The 13,466-nt window shown below is 46.9% G+C and overlaps 1 protein-coding gene across 2 annotated transcripts in view; it reads left to right on the plus strand.

Annotated features, from left to right (window-relative positions):
- Nucleotides 1-13,466, plus strand: part of LOC144138248 (uncharacterized) — a 40,417-nt gene that overhangs the window by 5,096 nt on the left and 21,855 nt on the right. Inside the window, exons 6-10 of one of the 2 annotated variants that reach the window (XM_077670432.1) lie at nucleotides 1,008-1,165; nucleotides 4,568-4,714; nucleotides 5,998-6,109; nucleotides 11,006-11,193; nucleotides 11,800-12,062. In XM_077670432.1, the coding sequence (XP_077526558.1) occupies nucleotides 1,008-1,165; nucleotides 4,568-4,714; nucleotides 5,998-6,109; nucleotides 11,006-11,193; nucleotides 11,800-12,062 (868 nt within the window). The remainder of the gene's footprint in view (nucleotides 1-1,007; nucleotides 1,166-4,567; nucleotides 4,715-5,997; nucleotides 6,110-11,005; nucleotides 11,194-11,799; nucleotides 12,063-13,466) is intronic. The other variant, XM_077670433.1, reaches the window with a different exon arrangement.

The following is a 13,466-nucleotide window of genomic DNA, read 5'->3' on the forward strand; positions in this document are numbered from 1 at the left end:
TCTGCACTTCCGACAGCTTTCACATCGAGTGCAACGGCTTTAATTTATTTTTCTTCTCTCCTCCCACCCTTCCCTTCTCGCTAAAAGGTTTTTGCATGTTTCCAACCCCATGCATTCATGTCCCGCACAAGGCTATGGGTTGTGGCAGATATTTTATGGCAGATAAGGTTTTATGGTCATTCAGGTCATTCCACTTAATACCCTATTCCTGGGGGGACGTGAGGTGTTTTATGAATATATTTCAGAGCCGCTTTCCTTAAATGCCATCGTTATTCTTTCCACTTGAGGAATCGAACACAACACTGACGTCCTCATCACTTGCGCTCTCACCGTCTGAGGGAGAGAGATATAGAACGCCGCACAGATGTGGCCACATCTGTGTATATAACTGGCTAGAAACACAAGGCACGCATTCCACCATCTAGTGTGCAAACTCGCGTTGTATAAAAGTGCCGATTGACGAAATGTGTGCTGCCATCTATGTTTCAAATATAAAAGCACCATTTGACGAGCTGGGCTCGTCAAAAGCCTTTTGGCACCTTGCGAAAGACCTACGGCAACCACAGCTCGTCATAAGGAGAAAAGTGGCGACTGCTTATGACAAGCTGAGGTCGTCATAAGCCCTTAACGGGTTAAATAAAGAGGCAATGCTGCGGCTGTACCTGTCGTCGTACAGGGTAGAAAAGACTCAAATAAACAGTATTGTTTGTACTTGTACGTACAGTAGCCGACCGTTTTTTCGGACTCCAAAAATCCGCACTTGCTGGATATTTCGGTCTTTCCCGAGGAACCACCAGTTGTCCTATAGGAGTGATGACTCGCGAATTTTTTGGACTGCTCTTTTATTCGGACTATTTTTGGTTCCCCTCCAGGTCCGAAAAATTGGTCTGCTACTGCATATCCAAAAACTCGCCGACCATCCTTCAATCAAACCTTCGGCTTTCAGTGTCGCAAGCTTTAGTGCTCGCCACGCTTCCCCCACACGGATGTGCCTGTCGTGTGTGCAGGCCCCCCTCCCTGCACCCTCCGGGCAGCCGCCTCTGCAACCAAGCCTGCAGCATGTCCATGGTGCTTGAGGAGGATGACGAGGACAGGACAGCGGTCGTGGAGCCGCTGCAACACATCGCCCAAACACCCGAACCAGAGATCAGCCTCTCTTCCAGAGGTAGGCGTTGGGCGGGGCTTTTGGCCGCTCGCTCAGGTGTCGAAATCTGATGAGGGGCTGCTATGCACAGTGTTACTCGTGTAGTCCATAAAATGGCTGTTTAGCAGACGCCTAGAGCCCAAGTTCATCTGTAATCGGAGGCAAAAGAAGACAGTTTGTGGTCACTGTCCGCTGCACCAACCACCACACTGACGCCGCATTAAATTGCAGTGTGGTGGCATCTATGTCGCTCTCAAAATATCGACGTGCACCCATTTCGTGATCAATACTGACCTTCTTGCTTGTTCATGAGCAGACTGTGGAGGTTGAATAGGCTAGCCGTCTGCTCAAATTCTCCTCAATTTGCCGCTTATTTGTCAAGGAGGAAGGTGCGAGAGAAGCGTCCTTTTCACATGCACTTATAAAAAAATCATGCGTGCGAATCTGCCAAAAAATTAAAAGCTTGCATGTTCACAACTTGCTTCAGTGTCCCTTTATATATGAACCGCAATGGCAACATTCACCTTTGCTTCAGTCGTTACCTTTGCACCTTTGCTGCAGCTCATTAAACTTTGGTGTTTGAAATGGGCCTGCGAAGTGGTTCCTTGCCACTGGTGCCACCAAGGTTTAATGAGCCGTAAAATTAGTTCCAAGTAATGCATCAAAAAACCGATTCTCTTTTGCACTCACCAGGGTTCGTAAAAATTGAAACTGTAAAGATTAAAGTTTTATGACCAACACTGTTTTGCCTATTGTTCCTCCAAAAATGACAAATTAACTCTAATTATCTTGGTAACTAATTGACTTGCTCAAAAAATAACAGCATATTTGAAATCAGTGGGAAAAAAGCAGCAAGACTGACAAGCTTCTCAGCTTACTTAACAATTAAAGGAAGCTTTTTAAGGGGGCAGTTGGGTCTTTGGGGCCGAAAAACGGTCAAAAAAAGCGTTTTCTCAAAAATGGAATTTTTGGCCTCCAGGGCCATTTTTCTAACAGTCTGTAAATTTCCTCATCAAAAGGCATCATATTTTGTTATTATATTATAATAGCATTTTAAAGTGCACTCTACTGCTCAGTTAGCACAGAATCCGACGGTGAAACGGCACTTTTCTTGCAATGCAAAGCTAGCATTTCATCCTCAGATATCTTGGCACCCAGAGCAGGTACAACTTTAATTCTTTTTGCTTCTGATACCAATATGTGTGGAGAATACAATATAGGAAACAATTTTTTTAAATGGAGGCTTTGGAAAATTATTATTGTGTTCAATTGGCACCACCTGCGAGCCATTTCTGGCAGAGCGCGGGAGAAGCGAAGTTCCCTGTGTTGTAAAATGACCAAAAATAGCTAAATCAATAAAGTTCTTCCTATGTTGTATTCTTTAGTCATTTGTCTGCCTAGCCACGTGGTAATTGCCATTCTGCATGGAGTGGTTATTTTGTAACTGTGTCCCAAAATAATGGCAATTAATCATTAATTAACTCAAAATATAATCAGCTTACAAAAAATCTAATAGGAGATTTGAAATCAGCACAAAAAACTCTACGCAGTGCAGTTTCATTAAAATTGGTTGGTAAATAAAAACTATAGCTCTAAGACCAGTCTGCCCCCTTAAAGGAGCCATGAAGAGAAAACACAAGTTTGGTTCATTCAAAAGATTGTCTCGTTAGAATCATACTGACACCACTTTTAACGTAAACTTCGCTCAAATAAGCTACATAATTAGGAAAAACGGGAATGGTCATGCGACCCACCAGCTCATTTCCCGCAACAGAACCTGTGATGTCACATGGGCTAAGCTCTGCGATTGGCGGAGGCTGGCAGAAGCAGACACAAATTAGGTAGAGCTTACAAACTAGACGAACGAGCGATTTGCGCTTAAATTTAGGGCACATTCTTTACAAAGCAATAGGAATGATGGGACAAACAGTGGAAGTTACGAAAGCACATGTAAACATAGAAGTACTGATGCGTTCTGCTGTTCGTACTGCGCACAGCATGCTTTGGTTTAGCTGCACAGCACTACGGGGCTTGGGGTTGTCTCAGACGACACTGGCTGATTGACGCAAGCAACGGTGTCTTACGTGACCCCATTTGTCGAGCGAGTACTGTTTCAGGGAACGAATATTTTCTCCCAGAACAAAAACAAGCCAGGTTTAAATGCGGGCAAAAACAAACCAAACGCTTGCCACGGTATGGTGGCGCCATCTAGGTTACGGAACGTAAAGAAACGCGGGAACAAACCAACACCGCTGTGCAGGGTGGAGACAACCTTTGAACGGTCCCGTGCCGCCGCAATTGGGCCAACGGGCTCAACGCGTTATTCTTTTCGTTTCCCACGAGACCTAGCAACGCAAAACAGACAATATGATTCAAACTTCTTCAGTAAACCGCGTTGCGGCGATAATTTTAGCGCGGTTTTGACACAATGACTTGCTTCGGCGGCGAGCGAGCAACCAAACATGGCGGCGCCAGCGTTACGTGTCTCTACCCTGTACGGCGGATGCGTGAATGAAGGTACTCTAGGCTGCAGAGCGGTCGGTTCCCGTGATGTCAGTTGGGACCACGAAAACGCACGATTGAGCGGGAAAATCAAAATTTTAACCTAAAATGTTTAATTTCTCAGTGAATAAAGCACCGTTTGTATCCGGACAAGCGCTGGGGGCACTATAAAACACGAAATCTTTCGAATAAAACCAACTTGCATTTTCTCTTCATGGCTCCTTTAAGAGCAGTGTCTCCCCCCTTTAAAGGCCTGACGCTTGGGTCTGGGGTGTGCGGCATGAATCGGCACGTGCTGCTCGGCGTTCGCTTCGACCGTGTCGAAATGGAGCAATCGGAGTCGGCTTTATAGCGCGAAGGACCAGGTTCTGTTCCGGCCACGGGAAGAGTCTTTTTTTTTTTCTTTCACTACACCCTGGGTCATTCATCATCATCATCGCCAGAGGAAGTTGGCTTTCCTGCAGGGCATATTTCATACAGTGGCATCAGTGATGACACTAAAGCTCCGCTTTAACAAGAGAGATTCAAGGGCAGGTGTTATCTCGGTGGGCTTCATGGAAGCCCTGCAATGCCCTTGCAGACCTTTCATGCCTGCAGAGCCGCATTTAGGGAGCTTCAGGAGCTGCTTGGCTATGAACTGTTCCGTCTGTCTGCCTCCTTGTTGTGGCCTGAAGTGGCTCGGCTATTGTTGCCTTTGCTGCTCGTTCTCAGCCATTTGGCTATTCCAACTTGTGACAGGGGGGGCTCAAAAAGGCTTGCCTGTGACACCATGGTAAGTTTTCGCTATCCAGTTTTAACTCTGATGCATCTACCTTCACTTACAACAGCTTGGTTCAGCAGTTCTGTTTATTTGTTAGGATCAAGGATTTAAATTTAGGAGGAAGGAATTGTGCTCGTCTGAAATGTTTCCACAATCTGCAGAACAGTGTCCAAGCCAGCGCCTGTGTCTCCCCTGTACAGTCACCGTGCGGAAGAAGGGCAGTCGCTCGGGCCATCGTTGCAGCCTCCCTGTGGACGAGCCCCTTCCTGCCTCGGCTGATCAGTCGCCGGTCGTGCCGTCATTTGCCGGTACGTGTGCCATTGAGCGAGTCTCATCCAAACACTGAAAACGGTGTTCTCAAACGTCTTCAAAGTTGGAACGCAGAGGAGAGGCACACAGGACAATGCCAGAGCTGTCCTGCCTTCCTGTTCTGCACTGCCCATGTTTTCTCATTGTTGGTTGGGAAAAGGGAGTTGTAGGTCTCTGCATTGCCCATAGTCAAATAATCTCCTCCACCGTCGTTGGCCATTGTTGCGATCGACACGGGAATTGTATGGCGAAACGGACCTTTTTTGTTGTATCCATTGGTGGTGGGAGACTGAACAAGAAGCTGAATCACTGTACTGGGGCCAGTGGAAATGAGACCCCTGTAATTACAGGGGAAAGGGGAGGGGGGGGGTTTAGAACCCATTCGATGTAAGAGCCGCTATCTATGTAGACAGATGTCAGGCAGTTACCCGTCAGCAAAATCTAGCCACAGTGCATTCACCATTCCGTCCGCATGTGACAGTTGCCTGGACGGCATAAAGAGGTAGCTTGACCAACAAAACTGCGGCAAATGTGGCGACCGCTTGCATTGGAAGTGTAGCCTGGAGCAACCCAAGCCACGGTTTTCCTCCAAATTTTTTTGTTGTTGTTGTGCTTTGCCTTTTCTCATGTGCCACCTGGCTGAAGTTCAGGTTTTTAGTATGTTCTATCCTAGGCGACTGTTTTTGACACTACGTAACTAAGGGAAGTGAATGTTGCTTGATCAATTTATTTATTTATTTGTATAAGTGCCTACAAGCAGCATTACGCCTTCAGCGTGGTGCACAGAAGAAACAAAGGGAAGGAGAGGAAAGGAAGATGTGTACAACAGAGTTGCATTATGGCAAACTTGCAATTCTTGGATAAGAAAAGGTTATTTTGCCCTTTATTTCTATCCTAACATTGGCATTTTTAGTGTTTGGCCATAGCTTCTACATTTTCTGGCCTTCCGGGGTCTGGCCTTCTGGCATCTTCGTTTTCTTTTCTCAGAACCCTTGCAAGAATGCCTTGAATGATAACTGGAGTATAGCTGAGTTTTTTTTTTTCAAGTGCAGTGCTCATGGCAAATTTTACAGCAAAAGACAACGTACCCAAGTGCTGTAATTTGCATAGTGCGGTTAAAGTAAAATTGCAAGAAAAATTGACGTCGTTCCAGTCTTCCTAATGCCAAAGCATGTTGAATGGGGATAGTTCAAAGTGCAGAGGCAGCACCTTGCTGTACTGCTTGAATTATTGCTTAATCGCATTGCGCTGTCTTGTGTGTTTGCACCTGTGGGAATTCCAGTGGTTGACACGGAGGCCTCGATTCTCGTGACTGAAATCACTGGGCAGAAGACGAACGTCGTCTGCGCTGAGACTGTGGTCGTGCCGCCACCCGACGAGCTCAAAGGCCACAGGTACATCGTTCGACTTGTACTTCTTCTTTTTTTTTTTTTTTTTGATGCGGCAGCCCTTACTTTTAGCCACGTGTAAATAATGATTTTTGGTTTTGAGGTGAATATGAAGTCAAATGATTGTTCGAATAGGTTGTGCATCGCAGCGAGTATTTTTGAACGAAAGCGAACATTCAGCAACAAGAACTGCAGCTTGTGAAACTGGTGCAATATTTCCGTGGCATAAAATGCTCACCAGGGCTGTCCTGCTGCTTTTAACTTTGTTAATGACGGTGTTTTATTTTATATGTGGGGCATTCAGAGTTTCTAGGGGCAGCATTTCTCCTCTGTACCCGCCTCAACCACGAGTGCTTCAGTTTACTGGTGTAGTTCTGGTATAACTGTATTCTGACGAGCTATACGAATAATGCGCCGCCTTATCAAAAGAATTTGCGCAGCTTCCACTAAAGGTGTAACGCTGGAGAAACAGCTGAGCTAGGCTTGGCCCCTCTTTCTTCGCTGGAGTCCCAGCTGTTGCACCTCACGTGGATTTTTGAACTTTCTTCTGGAAGTTCATGACTGGCAGGCACGGATCGTTTTATCCGCAGTCCCAGAGTGGACCAGGTTAGCACGCGCGAGAGCCCAATACAACAGGCTTTGCAAACTCTGTGTCTGCAGTGCGAGCTGTCCTGTGCTCCCTCCGCATTTGAAATGCGGTGGAACTAGAAGCTTAAACAGCTCACCTGCTAAAAGAAGCATTAACAGCACTGTGAATTTTGATGTCAACTTTAGGAAAATAACGGAGGATATGGGGCGCATTGCAAGGCATTAACAATCGGCCTGATTTGTGAAACCTCCCAGGCATGGCTTCGTTTCGTGGTACCGTCCTCCCGCTTTTCTACCATCTGCTTGCGGGTCCCTTACTTTGCACTTCCGGTGCATGAATTTTAATTTGAAGACCCTGTATGCGCAGTAATCTTAAATATGGGTTTTGTGAATGGCATTTCGTGCCTGATATAAAATGTAAAGAGAGTGGTGCTAGCTAATCAGTGTGCACAGTTGTCAAATTAGCATTGCTGGTAACCAGTGTGAGTGCCTTTTTGTTGATAAAGCTTTAGCGAGGTCTCTAGGAGTATGAAGCTCGGCAACAACGCAGTCTTCCCGGTATCTTATATAAAGGAACATTCTAGGGAAAAAATCAACTTTGCGGATCATTTGCTTGGAAAACCTCGCACTACTTCAGAGCACAGCTTGGCTTTGTTATCTAGGAGGTGCTGACCGGGACAGTTTGAATGGGACCACGTTGGCCTCATGCCTGGGAGATAAGAGGAGTTCCCCAAGGGCATTTTCCTCATGCTGTTTATCAGCACATCATCGCTGCATTGTGGGGAAGCCTGTTGCTGCCAACAGGGAAAGCCAGTGCATGTTTCCATCCGTTGATTGCACGGGCTCAAGGTGACATACATTCCGCGCCCAACTAGCTCCATCTCGTTGCAGAGAATATATTATGCACCTCTTTTCGCAGGGCATTACTCGTTTTTAGCCAGCGTTGCCTTTATTGTATATCGGCTTATTGAAACTGCCCCTTTGCTATTATGAATTTTCAAATATAATTCAAAAACATTTGACATTATCGAATTGTGCAAATCAATTCGAAGCTGAATTGAATATCCTGCTGTTTGCTTCAATATTCGGGAGTTTCGAATATTCGCACTCTTACTGTTCACAATTTCCCTCTCCTTCAGCCAAATTCGTTATTCTCAAGGAACTGTGTGCTGGAGGCGGTATTTTCCCTAGCAGATTCCCAGAAATTGGACTAGTGTAAGTCCGGAGGGTCTGAACAATCCTTCAAATTTAACTTTCCCATGCTCGGGGTATTGTAGAATTTTTTATGGTATTCTGAACAAACAAAGGTTTGCAGAGAGAGAACAACCTGCCCAGTGGAAACAACCTGCCCAGAGACTGACGAATTTCACTTATTGTTGCGAACACATGAGAACGCAAAGTGCTGTGGATGTTTTTAGTATTTACCTACCACAAGTAATCGCAGTATACCGACTGTTTCCTTGTTTTTTAGAAATTAGAAGTAGCTGCTGCCATAGTGCACTTTGATTTCAAACGAAACTGCATGTATATTTCCGTGCACATGCATGCGAAGGGTGTTATTAGGTCACATGTACCGCATTATTGTTAGATGTGTGCAAGTATCAAATGTGGGATTTCCGACCAAATAGAAATGGTGAGAACTGTTTGCAAATCAAATCAAATGTTTTGGGATGAAAGAATCATTGCTCTCGTGTTTATAGTGCTTAAAGGCCAACTACTGCGCTCAAAATTTCAACATCTTTAAAACCTTATTTCCATATAGTCTGCCTCACAAGATTCGCAGTATACAAAATATGACAGCTGAAATGCGATTATCCATGCTGCAAACAACGACCATCAAAAATCAAGATTTCTAAACCAAAATTGAGAGGAGCGGGGCCATTATGGCCAGGCCGAAGGGACGGCCCAGCCAGCGAGCAAGCGGCCGCACGTGGCTGGCCGGTCGAAGCAAACCTGCGTACGACGTTTTGCCCTCGCCGCAGCCATCTGAGAACTGCGCCCACCGGAGCTCGACCGGTTCTCCTGGCTGTCCATGGGGAAAAGGGCAGGGCTGGCCGCCATGTCACTTCTGCTTCATGCCGGTGTTCAAGCTATCATCTGCCAGCAGGTGCACCTTCGCGTGCAGTGGAGCTTTTTAAATGTTTATAATTAACGAGGCATTTCACGAGGAGTTAGTTTGGTGGTACGCACTGTACGTTCGAAGTAAATTTGGCCAAGGTGAAATTTGAGTGCAGTTGGCCCTTAAAGGAGCCATGAAGAGAAAATGCAAGTTTGTTTTATTCGAAAGATTTCATGTTTTATAGTGCCCCCAGCGCTTGTCCGGATACAAACGATGCTGTATTCCCTGAGAAATTAGTCAATTTAAGTTCAAATTTCGATTTTCCCGCCAAATCGTTTGTTTTCGTGGTCTCACAGGACTCGTGACATCACAGTGGTCTCATGACATCACAGGAACCGACCGCTCTGCAGCCTAGAGTACCTTATTCAAGCATCCGCCGTACAGGGTAGAGACGCGTATACACAGGCGCCGCCAATTTGGGTCGCTCGCTCGCTGCCGAAGCATGTCGTTGTGTGAAAACCGCATCAAAATTGTCACCACAGCGCGGTTTACTGGCAAAGTTTGAATCATCTTATCTGTATCGCGTTGCTAGGTATCGTTGTAAACGAAAAGAACAACACGTTGAGCACGTTGACCCGATTGCAGCAGCACGGGGCCGTTCAAAGGGTGTCTCCACCCTTCAAGGTGGTGCTGTCCTCGAGGAACCCCATTCTGAACCTAGATGGCACCACCATACCGTGGCAAGCCGTTTTCTGCAATGGTTTTCTGCCTTTGGTTTGTTTTTGACCGTAATTAAAGCTGGCTTGCTTTTGTTCTGGGAGAAAATAATCGTTTCCTGAAACAGTGCTCGCTCGACAAATATGTTCACATAAGACACCGCTGCTTGCGTCAATCGCCAGTGTCATCTGAGACAACCCCAAAGCCCCGCAGTACTGTGCAGCTAAACCAAGCATAGTGCGCGCAGTACAAACAGCAGTACGCATCGGTACTTCTATGTTTACGTGTGCTGTCGTAACTTCCACTGTTTGTCCCACCATTCTTAGAGCTTTAAAAAGACTGTGCCCTAAATCTAAGTGCAAATCGCTCGTTCGGCTAGCTTATAAGCTCTACCTAATTTGCGTCTGCTTGTGCCGCCCTCCGCCATTCGCAGAGCTGGCTCGTATGACATCATGGGTTATGTTGCGGGAAATGAGCTGGTGGGGCGCATGGCCATTTCCTTTTTTCCTAATTATGTAGCTTATTTGAGCGAAGTCTACGTTAAAAGTGGTGTCAGTAAGATTCTAACGAGGCAATCTTTTGAATGAGCCGAACTTGTGTTTTCTCTTCATGGCTCCTTTAAAGAACACGGCTACATAAAAAGATAACTTTCAGCACTCATGATTTGACATGGCTGAGTACAAATTGGAGATTCAGACAAGATGGCAGAGCAGTGGAAGAAAAATGCATTGCCACGAGGAAATGAGTGTTTCTCAACATGCTGAGCACACGAACAGTATATATTTGGCCAGTCCCTCCAGTCATTACAGTGGTGCCAGGCATGCTAGTGGCTAGTAAGACCTTGCTGCAAGCCAACGAGTAGTAACTTTCGATTCTTCACTTGGGACACTGTATTGACAGGCAACTTCTTTTGGGGTAAAAATTTTAGCGAACTAGCGTAACACTTCAGTTAACATGCACCATAGTTTAGGATGCACTTGTTTTGTGCAATGCTGTCGCGTATTATGCTCTTGGCAGAGCTTTGGCATCGTGCGAAAGAGCCAATTAAGCCCTGCGATTAATTAACCTAATTAAGCCAATTAAGCTTGAAAGTTTGCATCTCATGTGGCAGAGCCAACATTGATTGTTTGTACAGCGAAGTTGCGCTGCCAGTTGAATCCAATAGCAGACACTGTTCGTGAAATATTTGAACTTTGGAATATGTGCACACCTGTAGTACTTGCCACTAGCGATGTGGCACTGTTGCTTTCTATCTGCATCCTGAGCTAACTTTAATCCTGCTGGTGCGAGAGGGTAGACGTCCCTCCCTGCTTCCCTCTCTTCCAAATGTTGCCATGCACGACTGTTGTGCCTGCAGCAACCATCCTAAAAACCCTCCGGTTAGTGGTGCCCTTGTGATGGGACAGCACTTATTGCGCACACTTTTCCTCCGTTCTTTCCTTTCCCACTCACTGTGGTGAGCCAATAGTAGTTAGGGTGTCAGCTCGTTGCCTACAGGTGGAAGGAGCCATGTAGCTGACAACCTGCCCTTTACGCAGTGCTCACGAATACAGCGCGGCCTTCAGCCCCCGGCCCAAGATACCACGCACCCCGTGCAGTCCAACCAAGCAGGGTGCCAGGTTCAACGCTTGGCTGGAAGATGCCGGCTCCAGCCCTGCTTTCACGCGGGTGCAGCGGAGGAGGGCATCTGAAGCTGCTGCCCTGCTGCCTTGGCCGGGGAAACGAGGTTGGCGTCGCGCTTTTCCGACAGCACCTTCTGTGCAAAGCCTTGTTCATACATCTTTTCACGCGATCTAACCACTGGACAGCATCATTTCGTGAAGTATCATTTGTGGACGACTCAAATCGGCATTTACTCCTGGTGAAACTGAATCTTCTGTGCGTCCACTTTCCACTCTTAGCAGTGCGAGCGTTTTTGTTGTCTCCTTCTTGTTTACGCTGCCACCTGTGTCCAGTCCCGCAACGCGTGCACGGTAGCGCTCACAGTGATACACCCGCCACGGTGGCTCAGTGGCTAAGGCGTTGTGCTGCTGTGCACGAGGACACAGGCTTGATTCCCGGCTGCGGTGGCTGCTTTTCTGTTGGAGGCGAAAAGCAAAAATGCCCGTGTGTCCGAGATTTCGGCGCACGTTAAAGATCCCGAGGTGGTCAAAAAAATCCGGAGCCCTCCACTGCGGCGCGCCTCATCGCCTGCGTAGTGTCGGCGCATTTAAAGCCCCTTTGAAGACTCCACGCACTCCCAATTGGCATTCCTCCGCTCCAGTGCACCTCGCATCCCATCCTCTTCCTCCCTTTCTTTCTCACATGGCAACCATGTGTTGTTTGTCGGCAGGTGCCATGGCCCAGGGTCCTCTTGGCAGGCGCTCAAGTATGCCAGCCGCAAGAGACTGTGGCCCAGGGGCGGCCAAAGCCTTGTCTCCGACGTGCGTCCTCGACGAGGCCTTCATCGCTTCCCCCAGCCCAACCCAGGCCTTGAGCAGGAACACCCTGTTGCCAAGGGAGGTGGCCGACTTCAGACGTGACGAGAATAGTCCACCTGGGGCAAAGACTCGACCCAGGAAGTCAGCCTTCAAGTCGCGGCCGTCGGAGGCTGGGGTGAGTGGCTGCAGGTGGAGCACTTGCACGAGAAGGGGGGGAACTTTGCAATTGTGGGAACTGTTCTCGGGCAACCCAAAGTTGCGCTTGGGGTAGAGAGAGGGAGGGAGATAGGGAGAGAGAGAAAACAAAACGTTTATTGCGAGCATTTAGGATGTTCCTGTAGGAGTGGTTCCCTCTTCACAGGAATCCACGAGCCATCTGAGCAGTTAATCGCCTATTTTGGACATTTTTCGTTCCGCCTGTGTTCTCACTGCTGTTCCAGTCACCTGCTTGGCTCGGTGCTCTTCTCCGGAACAAATCTCGTTGGTAAAAAGAAAAGTGAAGCCAAGTGGAAACGACAAAGAGCTGAAATTGGGCGCCAATTTTAAAGGAACCGTAAAGACAACATGCAGCTCTGTTTTATTAGAAAGATTGCGGAGTTTGTACTTCGGGGCAGTTTTGTTTGGGGGCACGTTGCGGCCATCGCAGAGGGATACTGCGTTGTAAAGGGTGCATTTTGAATTGCCTGCTTACTGTGGCTTAACATGACTTGGCAAACTTGCAGGAGCAGCCAAGAGAACACATCAAAAACGGGAAGGTTGGAGTTGGTTACCACACCTAGTGCAACCTAGCAGGCTGTCTTTTGCTTGAATAACCATTGGCAACATGTGGCATAGCTCTGAGCTTTGGTTTTGCTTTGGCTGACAAAAGGGGCAGGAATTAAATTTGTGAATTGTTATAAATTGTTATAAAGGCGACATGAAGCACTTGAAAAATTACAGGCCGATCAGCTTACTGTCAGTCGTCTACAAGGTACTTACCAAGGTAATCGCTAACTGAATTTCTGCAACCTTAGATTTCAGTCAACCTACAGAACAAGCAGGGTTATTCAACAATGGGCCATATTCACACGATCAATCAGGTGACAGAGAAGTGCGCTGAGTATACTGAACCCCTATATATAGCCTTCATAGATTATGAGAAAGCATTTGACTCGGTCGAAACCCTAGCAGTCATTCAGGCATTACGGAACCAGGGGGTAGATGAGCATTATGTAAGAATACTAGAGGATATCTACAATGGGTCCACAGCTACCATCATCCTCCGTAACGAGAGCAGTAAAATACCTATAAAGAAGGGCGTCAGACAAGGAGACACAATCTCTCCAATGTTATTCACAGCATGTTTACAAGAAGTATTCACAATGTTGTATTGGGAACAAGTAGGAGTAAGGGTTAATGGATAAAACCTCAGTAACCTCAGATTTGCTGATGACGTTGCCTTGTTAAGTAACTCGGGGGAGGAGTTGCGAAGCATGCTTAGTGCACTGGACAAACAGAGTAGAACCGTGGGCCTGAAAATTAATATGAAGAAAACTAAAGTAATGATCAATAACCTCGGGACAGCACAGCAGTTTGAGAT

This window comes from Haemaphysalis longicornis, unplaced genomic scaffold (assembly GCF_048455015.1).
Source record: "Haemaphysalis longicornis isolate Haplotype H1 unplaced genomic scaffold, Haemaphysalis longicornis Haplotype H1 scaffold_5, whole genome shotgun sequence".
Lineage (NCBI taxonomy): Eukaryota > Metazoa > Arthropoda > Arachnida > Ixodida > Ixodidae > Haemaphysalis > Haemaphysalis longicornis.